The sequence below is a fragment of the Toxorhynchites rutilus genome, chromosome 2 (genome assembly GCF_029784135.1).
Source record: "Toxorhynchites rutilus septentrionalis strain SRP chromosome 2, ASM2978413v1, whole genome shotgun sequence".
Classification (NCBI taxonomy): domain Eukaryota; kingdom Metazoa; phylum Arthropoda; class Insecta; order Diptera; family Culicidae; genus Toxorhynchites; species Toxorhynchites rutilus.
The window spans coordinates 62,403,172-62,423,327 of NC_073745.1; the positions used below are offsets into that span (position 1 = coordinate 62,403,172).

At 39.3% G+C, this 20,156-nt stretch overlaps 1 protein-coding gene across 3 annotated transcripts in view; it reads left to right on the forward strand.

The window, feature by feature from the left end:
* The window catches only part of LOC129767563 (protein unzipped), a 296,485-nt gene that overhangs the window by 250,522 nt on the left and 25,807 nt on the right, over nt 1-20,156 (forward strand). For 2 of the 3 annotated variants that reach the window (XM_055768596.1, XM_055768595.1), the window contains exons 6-7: nt 13,676-13,980; nt 14,127-14,363. In XM_055768596.1, coding sequence (XP_055624571.1) covers nt 13,714-13,980; nt 14,127-14,363 — 504 coding nt within the window. In that variant the 5' untranslated portion in view covers nt 13,676-13,713. Of the gene's footprint in view, nt 1-13,353; nt 13,376-13,675; nt 13,981-14,126; nt 14,364-20,156 lie in introns of those variants that run through there. The other variant, XM_055768597.1, reaches the window with a different exon arrangement.

Below are 20,156 nucleotides of genomic sequence, written 5' to 3' on the forward strand. Positions count from 1 at the left end.
TGACCGTATCGACGCATGTGATTCGCTGCTGAATCGCAACAAAATCGACCCGTTTCTGAAGCGGATGGTGACTGGCGATGAAAAGTGGGTCACTTACGACAACGTGAAGCGCAAACGGTCGTGGTCGAAGCCCGCTGAAGCGGCTCAGACGGTGGCCAAGCCCTCATTAACGGCCAGGAAGGTTATGCTGTGTGTTTGGTGGGATTGTCAAGGAATAATCTATTATGAGCTGCTTCCCGATGGCCAAACGCTCAGTTCGGACCTGTACTGCCAACAACTGGACCGCTTGAAGGTAGCACTCATGAAGAAGAGGCCATCTTTCATAAACAGAGGCCGCATTGTCTTCCATCAGGACAACGCCAGGCCACACACTTCTTTGGTGACGTGCCAGAAGCTCCGGGAGCTCGGATGGGAGGTTCTTTTGCATCCGCCGTATAGTCCGGACCTTGCACCAAGTGACTACCACCTGTTTTTGTCCATGACGAACGAGCTAGGTAGTCAGAAGTTAGCCACAAAAGAGGCCTGTGAAAATTGGCTATCCGAGTTTTTTGCCAATAAGGAAGCGAGCTTCTATAACAGGGGTATTATGAAGTTGGCATCTCGTTGGGAACAAGTCATCGAACAAAACGGCGCATATTTGACTTAAAACAGATGATTGTAACTAATTTTATAAAGCAATGAAAATTCAAAAAAAAAAACCGCAGGACTTTTTTGACAGCCTAATATATAGACTCGATTATATGTGACTCGATTATATACAGTTTGAAAAAATTTTTTTTTTATGTTTCAAATATGACTTATTTCAAAAATAAATGTAACCTTTCAACGTTAAGGTGTAATTGGGGTGACTTATCATATACAGTGGGGTAAAAATCGCGATTTTTGAAGATTTTGCTTGAATTTTCACCAAGAATTAATAATATCGATATTGCAGCCAAATTAAGATAGATAGAAGTTGGGTGTCAAAGAACAAATTGTAGAGCGGTTAGAGAGCTTCAATTTGATTGATAGAAACAATCCAGTTTAATAAAAAAAATCAGGATGACATTAATAATAATACATTAACAATTACTAACTTTTAAGTTTTGCACTTCCAAAATGTTATTAAAATCCATTAATTTAGATGTTCTACTACTATATCCTGTATCAAATTTTCTCATCTTTCAAATGAAAGCAACAGAAGCGTCTTCCGTAGCGTACTTTGTAATGTAGAGCCAGTTCCAGGCAACAGAATCCGAAACAAAAAAAAAAGTTCCATAACTCTGTCATTGTTGAAATTCGAACATATGCGTAGAAGGATGTTTTCCATCAAATATGATCGTCTCTCACCCTCTGTGAGAATCTGGATAATTTTTTCGTGTAAGAAAGGTATTTTCTGACTTTAAGGGGATGAATTTGGAATCGCACTCAAATTCCTCTTTTATATTAAAAAAAAATAAATACATGCAAAAAAAAACGAATAAAAAAATTTTTTTTTTATTCGATTATATACAGGATTCGATTATATATAGTGAAAAGAAATCAGAAACTGTATATAATCGAGTCCGCGCTGTATAAGTAGTAGTAGTAGTTATGAAGCATTAGGGCATCTATGTATAGCCTGTTGTCTTTGTAAAATAAAATAAAATAAAAAACAAAAAACAGGAAGTGGGTTATATCTATGGTATAACCGCAATGGTGACGTAGGACTATCGTTGATTTAGAGATCATTTGTTTGAAGTTGAATCTGAATTCATTCTGAATGAATGAATATTTGGGGGACTTCGAAAACGAGAGTGTTACGTTGGATGCACAAGGTTCTATGCATCCAATATTGGATACGGAAATATTCTACTGATGGGGAAGAATAATCTTCAGAAGCTATTCTGTTAATTGCGATTGATCGAAAAATCACAAAACCAAATGTATTTGGTCACAGTGTTACATGGATAGAAAACATTAAAATAAACTCTTTCACATGAATGTAATTTTAAATTCCCAGAGGAATTGGCAGATTATTTTCAGTAACGATTAGATATGTCCACATTTTCCTCGATACTGGAAGCCCACCAGTGGTTAATGCTAACTCGATAACCATCTGTTAATAGCACTTGATTGAAACATATTTGGTCACAGTGTAACATGCATAGAAAACATTCAAATAAACTCTTTCACATGAATGTATTTTTAAATTCCCAGAGGAACTGGCAAATTATTTTCCGGATCTTTCTCGATGCTGAATGGCATCCAAACGGAAAGAATTCCGCGCGTGTATGTGTGTGTGTGTGTGTGTAGCGGCTGCTTCGAGATCTTCCCGGGGAACAGTTTGTGGCATCACTCTCCTCCTGATGGATTCCCTTCTGGCCTAAGGTGCACAAACAGGCTCTTGGTGACACCGTTCATTCGCGCTTTCATGATAAACGAAGAGCTTCACCACAACAGCGACAACATGCTCCAATCGCTGTTCAATTAGAACTGAGTGGATTTCCGAGCGGCGCTCGCTTATATACCGATTGGTGATTTCAATAGCCTGTTTTGAAAGCAATTTTAAGACTATTGAAACAAGTTTTTGGATCAGAAAGTAACAAGTATAGAACGCGTAGACATTTTATCTATCGAATGAAGTGTTTATCATACCATTTCGTTCAGTTGTTTAGGAGCTATTAACGATCAAAATCTCGGTCTCCGGCGTAACGCTTTCGTTTTCGAAACTTTGATTTTACACCCCGGTATAGAAATGAAAGACGTAGTCCTACGTCAAAAAAAGCCATAACTAAAACAAAATAGCAATAGCCTACCATTCACTGACGAATTTCGAGTAGGCCACGAGAATTACTATGAAACTCGCTTTCGCGGATAATCCGCACCGCGTTTCGCAGATAATCGAGGTTCTACTGTATTTTTAATTCATGCTGATCATTCGGTCAGTTTTTGCATAGATTTTTAGATTGTTTATAATCAATTCCCGCAATCGAAAACCTACAATGTTACGCTCAACAATGTAAACTCTACCCTCGCGGGGCGGGGAGACCGAAAGTTGGGGCGCATAATTCACCATTCGTTACGAGTTTATGAGCACACCCCGAGCGGGGGCGAACTGAGCAGATGTAATTATCTGGGAAATTTATTCCCGGACATGCTTCCTGACTGGTTGACAGCAGCACTCAAAAGAAAACTGGGGGAGTATTCGCTTGTGAGGGGCAGACATACATTTTCACAATCGAAGTGCAAACGCCACTCGCTTCGTTTATGGCTCGAGTACTCATGGAGCATAAGCGCGATTGGGACGGTAAGAACGAAGTTCACTGCTCTATATTCCGTTCAACTGGTCGCCAGTTTTTAGTCTGCATATATTTGTTCGCATTTTTCTCACGGCGTCCGCCGTTGACTTTAGCGTAGCGCCAGCTGGCGCCCAACAGTCTGTCTGCTCGCGTATTTTTTGCTGCTCTTGGCGTCATGTCCACCTACGAAAACGTTGCTCGACAGCTTGTGCGGCGGTGGACTAGTATGAGAAAAAAAATCGAATAGTAACGAAAAAAAATAACGAGGTAGCGCTAGACAAGAATTCCTACGTTCTTGGCACGAAGTGAGCGCATATTTTGGCGAGTTGCTCGTTCAATGTTTGATGTTCATTGATGGAGAAAAGAATAATTACAGCATTGGACATAAAATTGTAGTAGGAGAGAGTGATCCTGAACCGATCGGTGGACCCCTTGGAACTCAAGGAATGGCACATGTGCAAATTGGTGCCAAAACACTAGAATGAATGAAGCAGAAATAATGCATCATGTAATAAAATTGTCAGTGTTGTGACACCTTTCGTGAAATCCCTAGCGCCTAGCGAAAATATTTCCTGGTAAAACCTTAGCTGAAGCCATCGACTGAAACAATATCACACCGTAGACCACAAAGTGTATGTGTGTATGTGTATGTGTGTGTGTGTGTGTACGCCCAACAATCTCGCAAATTTACCTCGACAATTTGTTCTCACACCTTCCAACGCTCCAAAGAAAGGCAAGGAAATCTCTTTCATTGATCCACCTCTCGTTTTCCATCCCTGGAATCGCACAAACAACAACATCTTTTCACCGAGAATGGTATATCGCTTACCATCCTCCATCTCAAATCGAGCATAACAGAGCGCCATCTTCCGCTGACGATACGCTAACTGCAGACTGGGCTCTGTTGATCTTCTTCACTTACTTGAGCGAAGGCAAGACAACATTTTGTGTCCCCTCAGGACTATATAAATCATAGCAGTCCTAGATATACCAACAGACCCGAGCTCGTGTGATGTTTCACGGCTAATGTCACGGCATGCTGTACGATTCCAGCCTATGATCTAGCACCAGAGTCTGTGTGCCCACATTATTTCCTCTCACCAAAATAGCAGCTCTGCCTTCTTGATCCACCCCCTCGCTCTTTTTTGTTAGTAGACGCATGGAGCCCATAAAAAGCCTTTCTTCCCATCAGCCAGATTCTTCGAGCACACAAGTTGTGATTTACAGTTGCTTTGCTTTTATACTCTTTCCCCGGGTTTTCTTTAATGCTCCTCCTTGGTTGGCTCCTACTTCCGCACTCACTCGCAAGTGCCCACCGCCACTTACATACTTCCGCAGAAAAGCGAAAGAAGCAAAAACGTTTACGTTCGATTTGCGAAAGCATTTAGGCTAATAACAACAACAACAATAGCTATTCGCAATAAATCGGCGCCTGCGGAGCAAAAAAAAAACAATCCTCGCTCATTTTCTTCATCGAGTTTCCCTTCCTTCTCCCATCCCATGGTAAGGTTTTTTTGTCGGAGATTTTTCCTCCCCATGCTTCCCGGGGGCTACGGAAAGCATTTATTTCCGGTTTGTCATTTCGGTGTCAATTAGAACCGATTGAACGGCAGCCGAACGTTAAGTGGTTGAGAGTGGGATTTGTCAATCTCTGTCAGAGAGATGCGTTACGGTGATGAGTTATTGGTGTAGGTTAATTGCGATTGACGTTTTTCGATTTTTAAAATTGAGTTTGTTTACGCATGGCTTTGAAGCGATTTTATGTTTGAGGTGGAAAATTTTGATTGGAATGGTAATGGTTTCAACGAATTTGTACGCAATTTAAGATTTAACTCATTTTTGGAGATTGTTAATTTTCTCTGGTAAATTCATTAATCATAATAAACATGAAATTTTTTTTTACAATATGGATATCAGTGCACGAATTCTTCGAAGATTCAAAATGAAAATCGACTCTCCTCTCAGTAGCTTCGCTTCGACTAGGATCGGCATTCGCCGTCATTATGATTTGAATTGACTAGAAAATGAATTGACGAACGTTGAGAGCGAAGATGACTGATGAACTATCTAGCAAATGGTTATTTTTATTGACGTAACTAATGAATACAAATCTTCATTCAACCTGACTTCAATCCACACTTCTACACACTCCTCGCGTTAGTATTAATAAATAGCGTGCAAAATAGCGTAGTAGCATTTTAGTTCGCTTTGTCTCCGAGTTCAATTTTGTGAAAAAAAAACATACATAAAAAAGGGTTTATATCAACAAAATTCACAAATTTTTCAGCGTTTCTGAACATAACACCTCACGCTATTTTATATGTGTGAGTAATTTTCGTGTACGATGCAAAAAAATCTAGCTCACCTTTAGTATATTTCTAACCACGTTGAACTCAACATCGATACATACGTACGTGATACATGGGAGAAACGAATTCATTTCGGGAGGAGTCACTTCAATATGCTTTGAAGTCCATTTGACGGGAAAGAATGAAATGAGATAGTCGAGCCGAAAAGTGAGATAGGGACCAAACGCCCGTGTTCAAAACACACCGGAATTTTAAATTAAACTAGCTGACCCGGCAAATTTCGTCCCGCTCAAAATTTATTTTTCGTTCTCACATCCACGTTTTCTTACCAAGCGCTGTTCATGGGTCCAATCGCAGAATTATTCATTGATTGATCTTCTAATCTACCCTTTAAAATTACCTTTGTCTAACCACCATACCATCATTTACTGCACCCTTAAACTTCCATATGCTTAATTTGGTTTTATTTGCTTGATTAGTTCTCGAGTAATGCAAAAATTTGTGCTGCATTAGTATGGCAGCCCCCCTTTAGAGAGGGGGGGGGGAGTGTCTAACCACCATAGAATTATTTATTGCACCCTTAAACCTCCATATGTTTAATTTGGTTTAATTTGCTTGATTGATTCTCGAGTAATGAAGAAATTTGTGTTTCATTAGTATGGCAAACACCCCCCTCCCCTAAGAGAGGGGGGAGGGGTATCTAACCACCACAGAAACATTTATTGCACCCTAAAGTTTCCATATGCCTAGTTTGGTTTAATTTGCTCGATTAATTCTCGAGTAATGCAAAATTTTGTGTTTCATTTGTATGGCAGCTCCCCCTAAGAGAGAGGGGAGGAGTATCTAACCACCATAGAATCATTTATTGCACCCTAAAACCTCCACACGACAAATTTCGTTTCATTTGCTTGATTAATTCTCGAGAAATTTAGAAATTTGTGTTTCATTTGTATGGCCATATTGATTTTGATTTTGGGTAGCCTATATTCAATTGATGTCTAACCCCTATTGTAAACAAGAGAAAGCAAAAACGAGTATACAAATAGAACCGAACTAAGTTGGATTGACAAACGAACGGAAGATTTGGGTTTTCAAATAGTGAAGGAATTTTTCCGAAATTATGTGCAGGTGTTACAAACGCGGTTGAGAAATTTATTAAGTCGGTGAAAATTCACAAAAAGAAGGTGCCGCTAGTGACAGATTGGACCCGCGGCAATCAGTGCTTAAACAGCCCGAATGACCGTTTAGTCATGTTGACGATGAAACTGCAGGAAGAAACCAAAACTCATTTCCAATGGGAATTTCTTCATAGTTCGCTGACTATCCTCAGCTGAGTATGACTTTGCCGAGCCCTGGGGGATATTCCTCAAATAAAATAAGCACGAATTAATTCAAATTTATTACTAAATTCACTATGGAAAGATGTACATAATTTAATATCATATATTCAATTACTTTATGAATGTATTAAATTAAAATTATACATGAATACATGAAAAAAGATCTACTGAAAAATGCTCTGATTTTGCTCAAACCCCTCATATTAATCCCTTTCGGAAAAAAAAATCAGTCACGTTATCTTGTTCTTCTTGAATGGCGTTAACGTTCCCTGTGGAACTTTTTCCGTCTCAAAGTATGCATTAACTAGCGTCATTTATTAATACTTGATATAGTTGAGATTTCTTAAGCCAAATAAAACGCCTTGAATGTATTCCGAGGGGCAAGCTCTAGAATACGCGTGACCACAGTGCAAGTCGAGGTAAATTTCTTTGACGAAAAAATCCCCCAGCCAGAACGGGAATGGAACACGAACACTCGGCATGATAATGTGAGACGCTCACCACTTGGCCACGGGTGCACATCCTTAGGGTGGTATGAAAAATCGTTTTTCCAATACGCCTATTGTTGAAAATGTATAACATTTGAACCAATCCATTAATTCAAGATTAAAAAAAATATCCTAAAGTATTGATATTATTTGTAAAAAAGACTGATCTTTCTAAAGAAATATGAGAATCCAGGGTCTCTTATCGATCAATACATCGAAAACCACAAAAACAAAAGTTGTTCGTCCGAAAGTTGACATTTGAGATGCAAGATATATTTTTTCTGAAAAATATACTGATATATTTCATTTACACGTAATCCGTTTGAGCGGTTCAAAAGTTTAAAAAATGGGAGTTGTGGAAGGTTTTCAGACCACCTTATACTGAGCTAAGGGCAAAATAATAAAAATACCAGTCTATGTTTTTTTGAAAAGGGATAAATACAGCAGAAGCAGAGCAATTTTTTGTTTTGGGGTTTTTTCATGGAACCACTGCATATATTCAGTCAGTATCAATAAAAATGAAAGGAATATTCTAGTCTAGAAAATCGAAAAAAAGACGACAATCAAGAATATGTCCTTGAGTTTTATTTTCCAAATAGTCATTATTTAGCGAGTTATTACGAGTTACGAAGAATTTATGAAGAAATAATTATTTTTTACTCGGCATTTGCAATCCAGGAAGCATCAAAAGGACCAAAAATGCACATCCTTCTTGTCTATCACCCATAAGCGATGAGGGTCGGGCAATTCTAGGCAGTGTTTGCGCTAGTTTTCAGTAGTTTTTAGGTTCCTAATTTTTTCTACTATTATTTTTAAATAAATATACAGGTTTCACGAATTACTTTTCTATTTAGTTTACATGTTGAAAGCTGAACTAAAATAATATAAAAATTACCGAATACCGGAATATGTCCCATCAGCCAGAAAGGCGACAAGCTGTTACTAATGTAACGTTTCGTCAAATTTCTAGATTAAGTAGTCCGTGTTAGCGAAACATTTTTCGGTGCGCACTAATGCATGCAAGCACAAGAGTGCCCGCAACTTGCATCTGATGATTTTTTGCAAATATTGTACTCCACGGTGAAAACGAAAAGAAGTGCATATAACCTTGCATACAAATCATATCGCCTTCACCATGAGGTGATCAGGTGATGAGGTGATTGTGATCAGGCCCAAGTTATGCTATGTAGCACCTTTCACAGAACGAGAACAACAAGTCCAAAATCGATTGTTTTGTCAAGTTTTCAATCGAAGAACACAGCTTTCACCGCTGGAAAACCTTCTCCATATCCACCTTGAAATCCGCTGCACTTTGACGCCACTCTTGACCCGGAAACAATGCACGAATTCACGAAAATTTAATGATCGATTGCAAAATTCATCAATAACCCCAGAATATTCCTAAAATCGTACAAGCTCTCCACGGCAAACAAATTATAAACGTTAATTTGCTTTTTTATTATTTCGGATATTACTTTAGAGCCCATCGGACTTTCTGAAATAACTCTTTGGTGAAAATTTTAGTGGCCTTGAAAAGGAATTCGTGCCGCTGCGATTATATTTTGTTCCACCATTAATCTACATGGCGATGCGACGTTTGAACCGTTTAACTTCTCTTTTCTTTTTCTATATCCCATGGATAGAATGAAATACACGGTGGTTAACTACGTTTGTTTCGGCAATTGTGTTGTTGTCTTCAAATTGTATTCCGTAGTTACTCTAATTGCTAGTTTCGGTCGGTACACTTTGAGAAGATTGGGTCAACCAAATAATGCTTGACATTTTACAATTATTGTGAAGGTTTCGCACCCGGGGTGGGAAAGTTGGTTTACACATCACCATCACCCCCATTATTCCAACAACTTCTTCTTCTTCTTGAATGGCGTTAACGTTCCCTGTGGAACTTTTGCCGTCTCAACGTATTCATTAACTAGCGTCGTTCATTAATACTTGGTTGAGATTTCTATGCCGAATAACACGCCTTGAATGTACTCTGGAGTGGCAAGCTCTAGAATACGCGTGACCACAGTGCAAGCCGGAAGAATTTTCTTTGACGAAAAATCCCCCAACCAGAACGGGAATCGAACCCGAACACCCGGCAGGATAGTGTGGGGCGCTAACCACTCGGCCACGGGTGCACAACAACACAAAACATTAAACACACCTAATGGTATCCATTTCAATCTATATTTAGCATCACAGAAGAACTAATCATGAATATGCGTGTGCAAGAATACGTAAGTGCAAGTTTTCAAAAAATCATAACTCCGGAACAATTAGACTTAGATTAGATTAGGTTGATCGACATATCAAATTAAAGCCAATTAGCTCAAAAGCTTTCTTTCAAAAATATTGAATCTATCGAAAATTAGGATTTTCATTTCGTAATTATTGATTGTATTTGTTTTTTATAGTTTACATGGTCTGGGGATCAAGGGCGCTATATTTTTTCATATTTTTTTCTTGAAAGGTGTGATTTTTTTTCATAACATATTTTTTGTAAGAAAAGCCAGCTAATAGGCTTTAATTTGATATGTCGATCAACTGAATCGATCTAGTAGCTCAAAAGTTATGAATTTTTGAAAAAGGTTTTTTTCTGTATTATAGTGACTTTCAACACTTTTGGCTGGTTCGTCACTTATTTTGAAAAATAGTGATTTTTGAAAAAATTGAGAAATTTTTTTTTTATACCAAATAAATTATTAACGGGAAGAGTGTAAGTTGCAAAATTTCCTCTCTCCACTGTGTCCATAGAACGGACGCTGCACTTGATTTGCAGTGATATATGGATATTGTAACCCACAAATGCAAAAATAGATCTTCATTGATGGCATAGGTAGGTAAGCACACAGTTGTGCAGAACAAATGTCTGGGAAATGAGAATACTTCCAAATTTCGTTAGTTTTAACCACTTATGGATTGGAGGAACGTAATGTATAGCATATCAAACAAATCTTAAGGAAATTGCGATACGATTGGTATGCAAATTCCGTTCGATGCAAAAATAGTCAGTGACCTGTTTCCTGATTTGACACCCTTACTGGCAGACGTGGTCCTACGTCAAAATTAAAACACATAAACGTATGGATGCCACGATTGGCTGAGAGAAAGTCCAATTTTATTTTTTACAGCAATGGAGGCCAGGCATGACCGTGATGACCACTATTATATTGGAAGAAAGACGTACCAATGATTCAACCGGCCCACACAGTGCACCAAGCGTTTTTACGCAGTGTATAACGTCTCTGGAGATGCATATTATCCTGTAGAGTTAATCAACCTTATTATCTTATATTAAGTCGGCAGTGAAATGGACAAAGACAGCGGTTTTCTCAATCTAAATTATGTTTTTCCTAAAAAAAAAAGTGGCACTAACGTGGAAGTGGAACCCAGTGGAATTTTTGTTTTCTTAACGGAGGTATGACTTGCGTCATTTTTATTAGTAGTACCTAGTTGAGATTTCTATGCCGAAAAACACGCCTTGGATATATTCTGATATAATTGATATAACGCAAATGTGTTTCAAGTTTAACTTGTTGTAAAAAGTCTTGATAGATGCCGTACAATTTCCTTTTTTAAGATCTTCTGTACTGTTTCTTCGTCTGTTTCATCATCATTCACTGATGAAAGTCTTTCAAACATTGCGAAGTTGTTCAATTGAACATTACATTTCAGATTTGGAAATGTTTGCCCCGGATCGCAAATATTAGCGTATCCAAAAAAGCTTTTCTTTATCTCATCTGTTTATTTTATTAGGCTCAGTTAGCAATTCAGCTTCATCTTCAGCGGAGATTTTTGACATTATTTGGATACACCAGCAACTCGTACTCCCCGCTTGTTTTCTTTTCGTGTATTCGAGTTAGAACTTATCGTGTGTTTCAAGAGGCATAGATCTTCAGGCAGTGCTCCCGTGGCCGAGTGGTTAGCGTCCCACATTATCATGCCGGGTGTTCGGGTTTGATTCCCGTTCTGGCCGGGGGATTTTTCGTCAAAGAAATTTCCTTCGACTTGCACTGTGGTCATGCGTATTCAAGAGCTTGCCCCTCGGAATACATTCAAGGCGTGTTATTTGGCTTAAGAAATCTCGACCAAGTATTAATAAATGACGCTAGTTAATGCATACGTTGAGACGGCAAAAGTTCCACAAGGGAACGTTAACGCCATTCAAGAAGAAGAAGAAGCAATTCAGCTGTAACAGAGCCGAATTTATTCGTGTAAATTTTCATCTTAAGATAATTTTTGTTGTATATTATACTGTAGCCATTCTATCGGTAAACATTTGTTTTTATCTATTACACAGAAGCCGCTTAGGCGTAAGAGTATTCCTATTCTATCGATTCGAATGTTTACAGTTGGACTGTTTATAATGGGACTGTTGATACGAGGTTTCCATTGTTGTGTTATTAATAGTGCCAATTACCGATGCAGCAGACCGAAAATGAGAGCGGTAAGGGACTGGGATTACCGTCACATGGTGATTCTTGCGTGGAAATAGTAGCTAAAATAACACACAAAGATGGTCAGTTGAGGGGCCCTGAGTTATGAGCTCATGATCGTTCGCTTAGTAGCGGACACGCGACCAATTAGGCTACGAAGACCCCCTCAAAAAAGTTTTGGTGGCAATTTTTGCTAATCATTGCCATCTTCAAAGAAAAGTAAATGAGCAATATTCCCTTGCGAAATTCCCCCCTTTTTATGACCAAATTCCCCACTAGAGGGGAATTCCCCACCGGTTGAAAATCACTGCTTTAGAATATGTGTGACCACAGTGCAAGTCGGAAGAAATTTCTTTGACGAAAAATCCCCCGGCCAGAACGGGAATCAAACCCGAACACCCGGCATGATAATGTGGGACGCTAACCACTCGGCCACGGGAGCACTGCCTGAAGATCTATGCCTCTTGAAACACACGATAAGTTCTAACTCGAATACACGAAAAGAAAACAAGCGGGGAGTACGAGTTGCTGGTGTATCCAAATAGTGTCAAAAATCTCCGATCGTACACCCAAACTAGCGTTGACAGAAAACATGTCACATCTTTGGCAGAAAAGATGCCATTTCCTGTGCATGAAAGTCAAATGCGCAAATAATGAGCTATTTTAAAAGCTTAAAAATGGTTTGTATGTATGCGAGCAGACATCTCTTTCTGTTTTCTTTTCTCTTTGTAATGTAATAAATCGTGATGCCAGAATATGTGCTAAAAATTAACTTTGGGTGTACCAATTTGTATCCAGGTTCAAATATTCTAACCTGAATTGAAAATTGTGAAAGATTTAATAATATATGTTGTTTTATTTATTTCCCCAAGCATATTCCAAAAGCAAAACTTTTTATTTTTTTATTTTTTTTTTATTTTCCTAAGAATCCTAATAACAATTGCAAATATTGCATGTATAACGGTCTGTAATATGATCACGCTTAAACCCAACTCATCAATATTCGAGGCCTCTAAGGCAATAAACCACCCCGAGGGCGCTGGGCGATATAAACATAAAATGTGATACGATACCCGAGCCAGCAATCTGGCCCAAGGGTTCGTTTACTATTTATGATTGTATAACTCGACGCGCACCAAGGGCAGCGGCGAGTTTGTCTTCCTTCCGCCCCGCTGCGAGTTTAGCTAGCAGCAGAAATTTAACCAAACATGTGGCGCGCATCCGGCACACATGTTTCAGCACTTTCTTTTCCTATTTACTTTGACCCACAAAGAAGTGCTTTCTCTCTCTCTCCGAAGAACGCGTCTGACCAAGGCCATCACAGCCCACTCTAACTGCTGGTGCGATGCTCCGCCCAGCATAATTTGTAAATATTCTGTGTAGAGTTTAAGCCTATTTTTGTAAACTAGTATTTAAGCCCCGAGAGTCTTTTCTTTGAATATAGATGTCAGTTGACAGTATACAGTAGAGAGGCGACGCTTGTACGAATAGCGTTTGTGTTTATTAATTTACCAAATCCGAAAGTCGACGCCACTGAATGGCGTAAGTTCCTTTCTTCTCGTTTACAGGTCTATCATCTGTGGTTGTATTTCAATAGCGAGGTGACACATACATGTGTTCCGATTTACCACCGACGAAAAGTCTTTGATAACGATTCTATTTTCTAAAATGCAACAGCGAAATTACTGTCATAAACATTGAATTCCAGCCCTTCGTATGGGATAGCAATTAAGCAGTTTCGAGAATAAACTGGCTCGTAACTGTTTGAACGCACATATTGTTCACCCGAATGCCAATCAGATACCATAGCCCTAATAATGCTTCTGTTTCTTTTGTTTCCAGATCCTAACAATCACAGCATCATCCAGTAATTAGGCGCCATGTCCACACGAAGGCGACTCGGTCCGTCGCTGCCCAACAGCCGGTGGCCTTGCATGGCGATATTCCTGCTGCAGCTGGTGACCAACGGCGACAGTTTAGCGATGGCCAACAGTGTGTTCAAAGCGTTCAGCAAAGACCAAACAATGACGTCCAGCACGCTGGCGTGGGAGAAATTCAACGGCGAAAAAACCCAGCTGCAATTCGCCGTCCATACGTACAACCCCGACGAACATCCCCACCCGAAAGAGTTGATCGACAGTGACCAGGTTGGTAATGAGGTTTCTGCGCGAGCGCTTGCCGTGCCTTCAATTAAAGTAATTGAATTTGTAATAATGAGTTTGTCCGGGCAGTGTTGCTGGATGACTCCTGTCGTGTTAAAATTGATAACTTTGTGATATTTCTATCCCAACAGCTAATGCACGAAAGCTACGTGTGTCGAATACAGGTCGAGGGCATCTACTGTGCCGGCCAGACGCACATGGAGGACTCATCGACCATCTGTACAGCATCGCTGCAATCGGATGTGCGTCGACACCGGACGTTTGAGGTGTTGGTGAACCGGGGAGGAGGCGGAAAACTCAAATGGCAACCCTGGAACAAGTACCGCACGGAGAAATTTCCAGGCGCTGTAAGCGCAAGCACCGGAAAGGTAGGTTGATTTGATTGTCTCTGGCCGCCAGCACCCGCTGGCCATAGCCAGGGGGTGGGAAGTCACTTCCATTGTGATGAAGTTTCAATGTTGTAATGCGCATTCAAACAAATAATTCCATTAGCGAAATAATGTTTACGTTCCGGAACGATATTGTCTTGGTTTCCTCGACTTTCTACCCGAGATAAAAACAAACCTAGCCTATTTTCATTGCAATAAAATACAATCGAGTTTACATGAACACATGCTAGCTTTTTTACCAAAGTCTTATCTCCACCAAAACGGCATTATCTGTGGGAAAAAGTCCCTTATCTCTAACGAAAAAATTAGCACAACTCACAGCTGACGCCAATCGAAACGACCACACTTCAATTGTAATAACATTAGGATCAACAACCACTCATCTTGATCTTGACCGGCTGGAGGACATATTTCACCTATGCCAAACCATGCATCCCCATCACTAGAACCAAGACAAATAAGTTAGCGACGGGTGAGTGAGTGGAAGACGCTACGCTCGTCTCTAAAATTGGAATAAACGCTGGCGACAATAAGAGGTAAAATTCCAGCCCTTGTGTTATCGTGCAGACGTGCACCCCTGGGGCATAAGCCAACCCCTAGCGCCCGTTCCGTACATACTGAGCACTTGAGGCAGCTTGGGAACTTGAGAAACAGCGTGAGGCTGAGCAGTGTGTACTGACGCTTGTTTGGTAACAGCATGCGGCACAGTTGTAGGTTATGAGAAAAGTTCCTTCACCCGCGTGTTGTTTTCTTGAGAGTTGTTCGGCTTTATATTGATTTAAGTTGGAAATGTGCTCGAAATTTCACGAGTGGTTTGTCAGGTTTAGCGATAAATAATTTTATGATACCACAAATTACACACCTGTGTATAGGTGCAATTTGTGTAAAAGTTTGGAAATTAATTAGAATTTGATTGGAGGTTGTTTTTATCTTAGGACTATGTTTAACAGGATTTTTTTATATTTGTTTTATATACGAGGGCAGTCCGATAAGTACTTAGCCTACAGAAAAAAACAAAATTTTTGGAACAGTGGCGATTTATTTCTCAACATAGTTTTAGCTCGATACACTTGACTCAGCGATGCTCCAACTTCTTTAATCCATCCGAAAAATACGTTTTCTCGAGGTCTGCAAAGTAGGCCTCCGTGGCGGCGATGACCTCCTCATTCGACTCAAATATCTGCCTGGCGAATGACTTTTTCAAGTTTGGAAACAGAAAAAAAATCACGCGGAACCAAATCTGGAGAATACGGTGGATGGGGCAGCAGTTCGTAGTGCAAATCGACCAATTTGGCCGTGGCGACGGCGAAAGTTTCATTTTATCCATTTTTCGAAAATCCGCGGACACGCCCGCTTCCACACACGGGCAAAACAAAACTACGAGTCGGATTCGGCTGAAATTTTGACAGTAGCCGTTTACGAGAATTTACTACACGATAAGTTATCTCTTCATAACCTCGATCGGTGATCGCAAATCAAACCACCTTGGGTTTCAGGGTAGCATTATAAAGAAGTTGAAGTATGGGTCTTGTCAAAGCTCCTCAATTGCAAAGCAAATGTTCCGAGGTTTCATTACGAAATCACGGCATTACGGCATTATGGCATTGTACGAAACCTACGTTTCGAAGATGCTATTTGCTCGGACAGTCTAGTAAATGTGCTGAGATATCGCAAAATATTAGACCCGTATTTTTTTTATCTTTTCGATAGGGTGATAGGGTGGTCCGTAAAAAATCTATTTTTCCACTTTTTCCCAAAAATGATTTGTTTTAAATCATAACTTTTGAACCACTGAACCGATTTTAGATTTTAGAACCGATTTAGATTAGAGCTAGACTTTTATTAGAAAATATTGAACTTGCGTAATTATTGGTTGTATTTGTTTTTATTGTTTTAATGACTCAGCTAATTGGCTTTAATTTAAAATGTCGATAATCTAAATCGGTTCTTAAATCTAAAATCGGTTCAGTGGCTCAAAAGTTATGATTTAAAACAAATCAAATCATGAATCGGTCCAGTAGTTTAAAAATTATTTTTCGAAAAAAAAATTATTTTTCGAAAAAAGTATTTTTCGGGAAAAAGGCTAAAAAGTGTATTTCCCGTACCACCAATGAAAATGTGCACCCTAATTAAAAATAAATAAAATACAGGTCTGATATTTGGCGATAAAGAATAAATTTACTACTTTTCACGAAAATCTAACAACCACTATATCGGTTTGGTATGGAATGGCTGTTTTCCAATGTTCTTGAAAGTTCAATATATACAAAAGGCTAGCTTGTTGGCTTCAATTTGATATGTCGATCATCTAAATCGGTTCAGTGGTTCAAAAGTTATGAATACAAAAAAAAATTGGGAAAAAGTGGAAAAATAGATTTTTTCGGACCACCGTAAAATGGAAATGGTCACCCTATCGAAAAAAATAAAAAAATACGGCTCTAATATTTTGCAATAAAGAAAAAAACTACCAGTTTGCATGGAAATCTGAGAACCACTATATCGGTTTGGCATGGAATGACTGTATATATTAGAGTGCCAATGGACGTATGGGAAAAAAGTGACCATCGAATTTTCAAAGCGAACTTCATTAAAAATGTTGATTCCCAAGAAAAACTACCCTATGCAAAATATCAGATCAATCGGACTTCATTTACTGGTGTCGCACAGCGGTCAAAGTTTGAGTTTTTTGAAAACCTATGGGGGGAAAAAATTTTTTGTCAAAAATTGACTTTTCGGCACTTGGTCGTTTTTGCCTGCGAAGTCGATATTTGACGAATTTTGTTTTCGAGACAACAGTAAATCGCGACGTTTCATGCTATCTTAAGACATTCGCCATCCAAATTTTTTTTTTATTTTTTATTTTGTCTAGAGAATAACTGTCGAGCTCTAAATGCTAATTTTCACTTAAATGCACCTCCTGGACCATTGTGCATTGGTATAGACCATGATTGAACCACAAGAAACACTGGGACCGCCTTCATCCCACACTGAAAGAGATGGCTTGATCACTCTTTTTGGATGTCCTAATTTGTCCTAGGTTCCATCCATTTACTGAGGAAGATCTCGAAAATGTATAGGGAAGAATGCCTGCAGAAACGTCTTTTTCTGTTTGTTGGTGCTCACAAAAGTCCGGTGAAGTTTTGACGTACGACTACGTCTTTCATTGCTATACCGGGGTGTAAAATCAAAGTTTCGAAAACGAAAGCGTTACGCCGGAGACCGAGATTTTGAGCGTTAATAGCTCCTAAACAACTGAACGAAATGATATGATAAACACTTCATTCGAAAGATAAAATGTCTACGCGTTCTATACTTGTTACTTTTTGATCCAAAAACTTGTTTCAATAGTCTTAAAATTGCTTTCAAAACAGCCTATTGAAATCACCAATCGGTATATAAGCGAGCGCCGCTCGGAAATCCACTCAGTTCTGATTGAACAGCGATTGGAGCATGTTGTCGCTGTTGTGGTGAAGCTATTCGTTTATCATGAAAGCGCGAATGAACGGTGTTACCAAGAGCCTGGTTGTGCACCTTAGGCCAGAAGGGAATCCATCATGAGCAGAGTGATGCCACAAACGGTTCCCCGGTAAGATCTCGATGCAGCCGCTACACACACACACACACACATACACGCGCGGAATTCTTTCCGTTTGGATGCCATTCAGCATCGAGAAAGATCCGGAAAATAATCTGCCAGTTCCTCCGGGAATTTAAAATTACATTCATGCGAAAGAGTTTATTTTAATGTTTTCTATCCATGCAACACCGTGACCAAATACATTTGGTTTTGTGATTTTTCAATCAATCGCAATTAACAGAATAGCTTCTGAAGATTATTCTTCCCCATCAGTAGCATATTTCCGTATCCAATATTGGATGCATAAAACCTTGTGCCTCCAACGTAACGCTCTCGTTTTCGAAGTCCTCCAAATATTCATTCATTCAGAATGAATTCAGATTCAACTTCAAACAAATGATCTCTAAATCAACGATAGTCCTACGTCAGCCTTGCGGTTATACCATAGATATAACCCACTTCCTGTTTTTGTCAGATTTGGCAAGCTGCCACTACAGTCGAGAGATACTTCAGTGGTTTCGTGATAATGGGGTCAAGTACATTGAAAAAGAGCCAGGCTGGCCAAATAGTTTAGGACTAAAAACGGAAGCGTGAACCAAAAAAAAAACAGAAAGACATATTTTTGACAAATTTTGCTTAGTTAACAATACCGAGACTAAATCCAAATAATCAAATATTCTTAGAGGCACCTGCTTTGTTCTATACAACGAAGAAATATTTAAATGATGAAGAGACTTTGTGGAGGAGATTAACATTTTTGGGAATTTTATCATGAAATCTGTCAGATCCCAGATCGAAGTTCTGTTTGACAATTATTATTTTATAATTCCAACATCATGACATTTTCTTAGGCACATTGTAGAAAATTGTATAAAAAAATTCATTCATCTGGTGCGGTACCGTAATACATCGAATTCCGGATGTTCGTGACCGACATCGCGAAAGATGAGCCAGATTCGAAAAAAAGCATCTTTCCTTCTCCATCCCTATCGATTTCCCATCCAAGACTCTCCTTCCTTCCACAACCACAACCACAACATCCACAACCAGCATAACAACCCAATCGACAGTATAACAGGAGCCGAACGCACACAAACAAATATGTGCATACGAATTGATCCCTACCAAAACCACATTTCATTCCAAATCCAACCTTTTGAACGTAAAGCATCGCCAATAAAACCACAAGTGTTTAGAAGTATTCCCGTGTTTAATTTCCAAGTGTAGGAAGTTTCCAAAATCCTGAGCTATCAACATACAGGCCTCCTTCAGCCGAAGGATCCGCCTTTTCTCAATGGTATGATCCACCACCGGTCACTTAAGCGCCTACGATGACAACTTCAGCTACTAAAAATATTGACATATCATACCGTTTACCGAATGGGTACCACACCGTCCGCATATAATTTTATTTCCATTTTTACACAGCACGGTCGTCCCGATTCGCACTCTTATCATCATTTTTTTCATACGGTCGTCTCGATCCGCATATAATTGTACTTCCGTTTTCACACAGCGCGGTCGTCCCGATCCGCACTCTTTTTACTATCATTTTTTTCATACGGTTGTCCCGATCTGCATATAATTTTAACTTCCATTTTTATACAGCACGATCGTTCCGATCCGCATTCTTATCATCATTTTTTTTCATACGGTCGTCCCGATCCGCATATAATTTTACTTCCGTTTTCACACAGCGCGGTCGTCCCGACCCGCACTCTTTTTATTATCATTTTTTTTCATACGGTCATCCCTATCCGCATATAAGTTTACTTCCATTTTTATACAGCACGGTCATCTGGATCCGCACTCTTATCATTACAATGTTTTCATACGGTTGATACATCAAATAGATGCATTGGAAAAACCGGGTAGTAATGGCTTTAATAGTATTTTTGTGTACATTTTTGAACAGAATGCGATACCGAATTCTTCCATGTTATGTCATCTAACCCGTTTAAAGGATACAAGTACATACACTTGTATCCTTTAAACGGGTTAGATGACATAACATGGAAGAATTCGGTATCGCATTCTGTTCAAAAATGTACACAAAAATACTCGAATTTGCGATGAAAGTGGCATGGTGTCGACGTCTGGTGGCAACTTCAAATTAGGGCCATAATTTGGGTCCCAAACTCGTTAGTGTAATCTCTATCAGATTAGAAGACACGAAGCCGGGTTTTAAGTTCTAA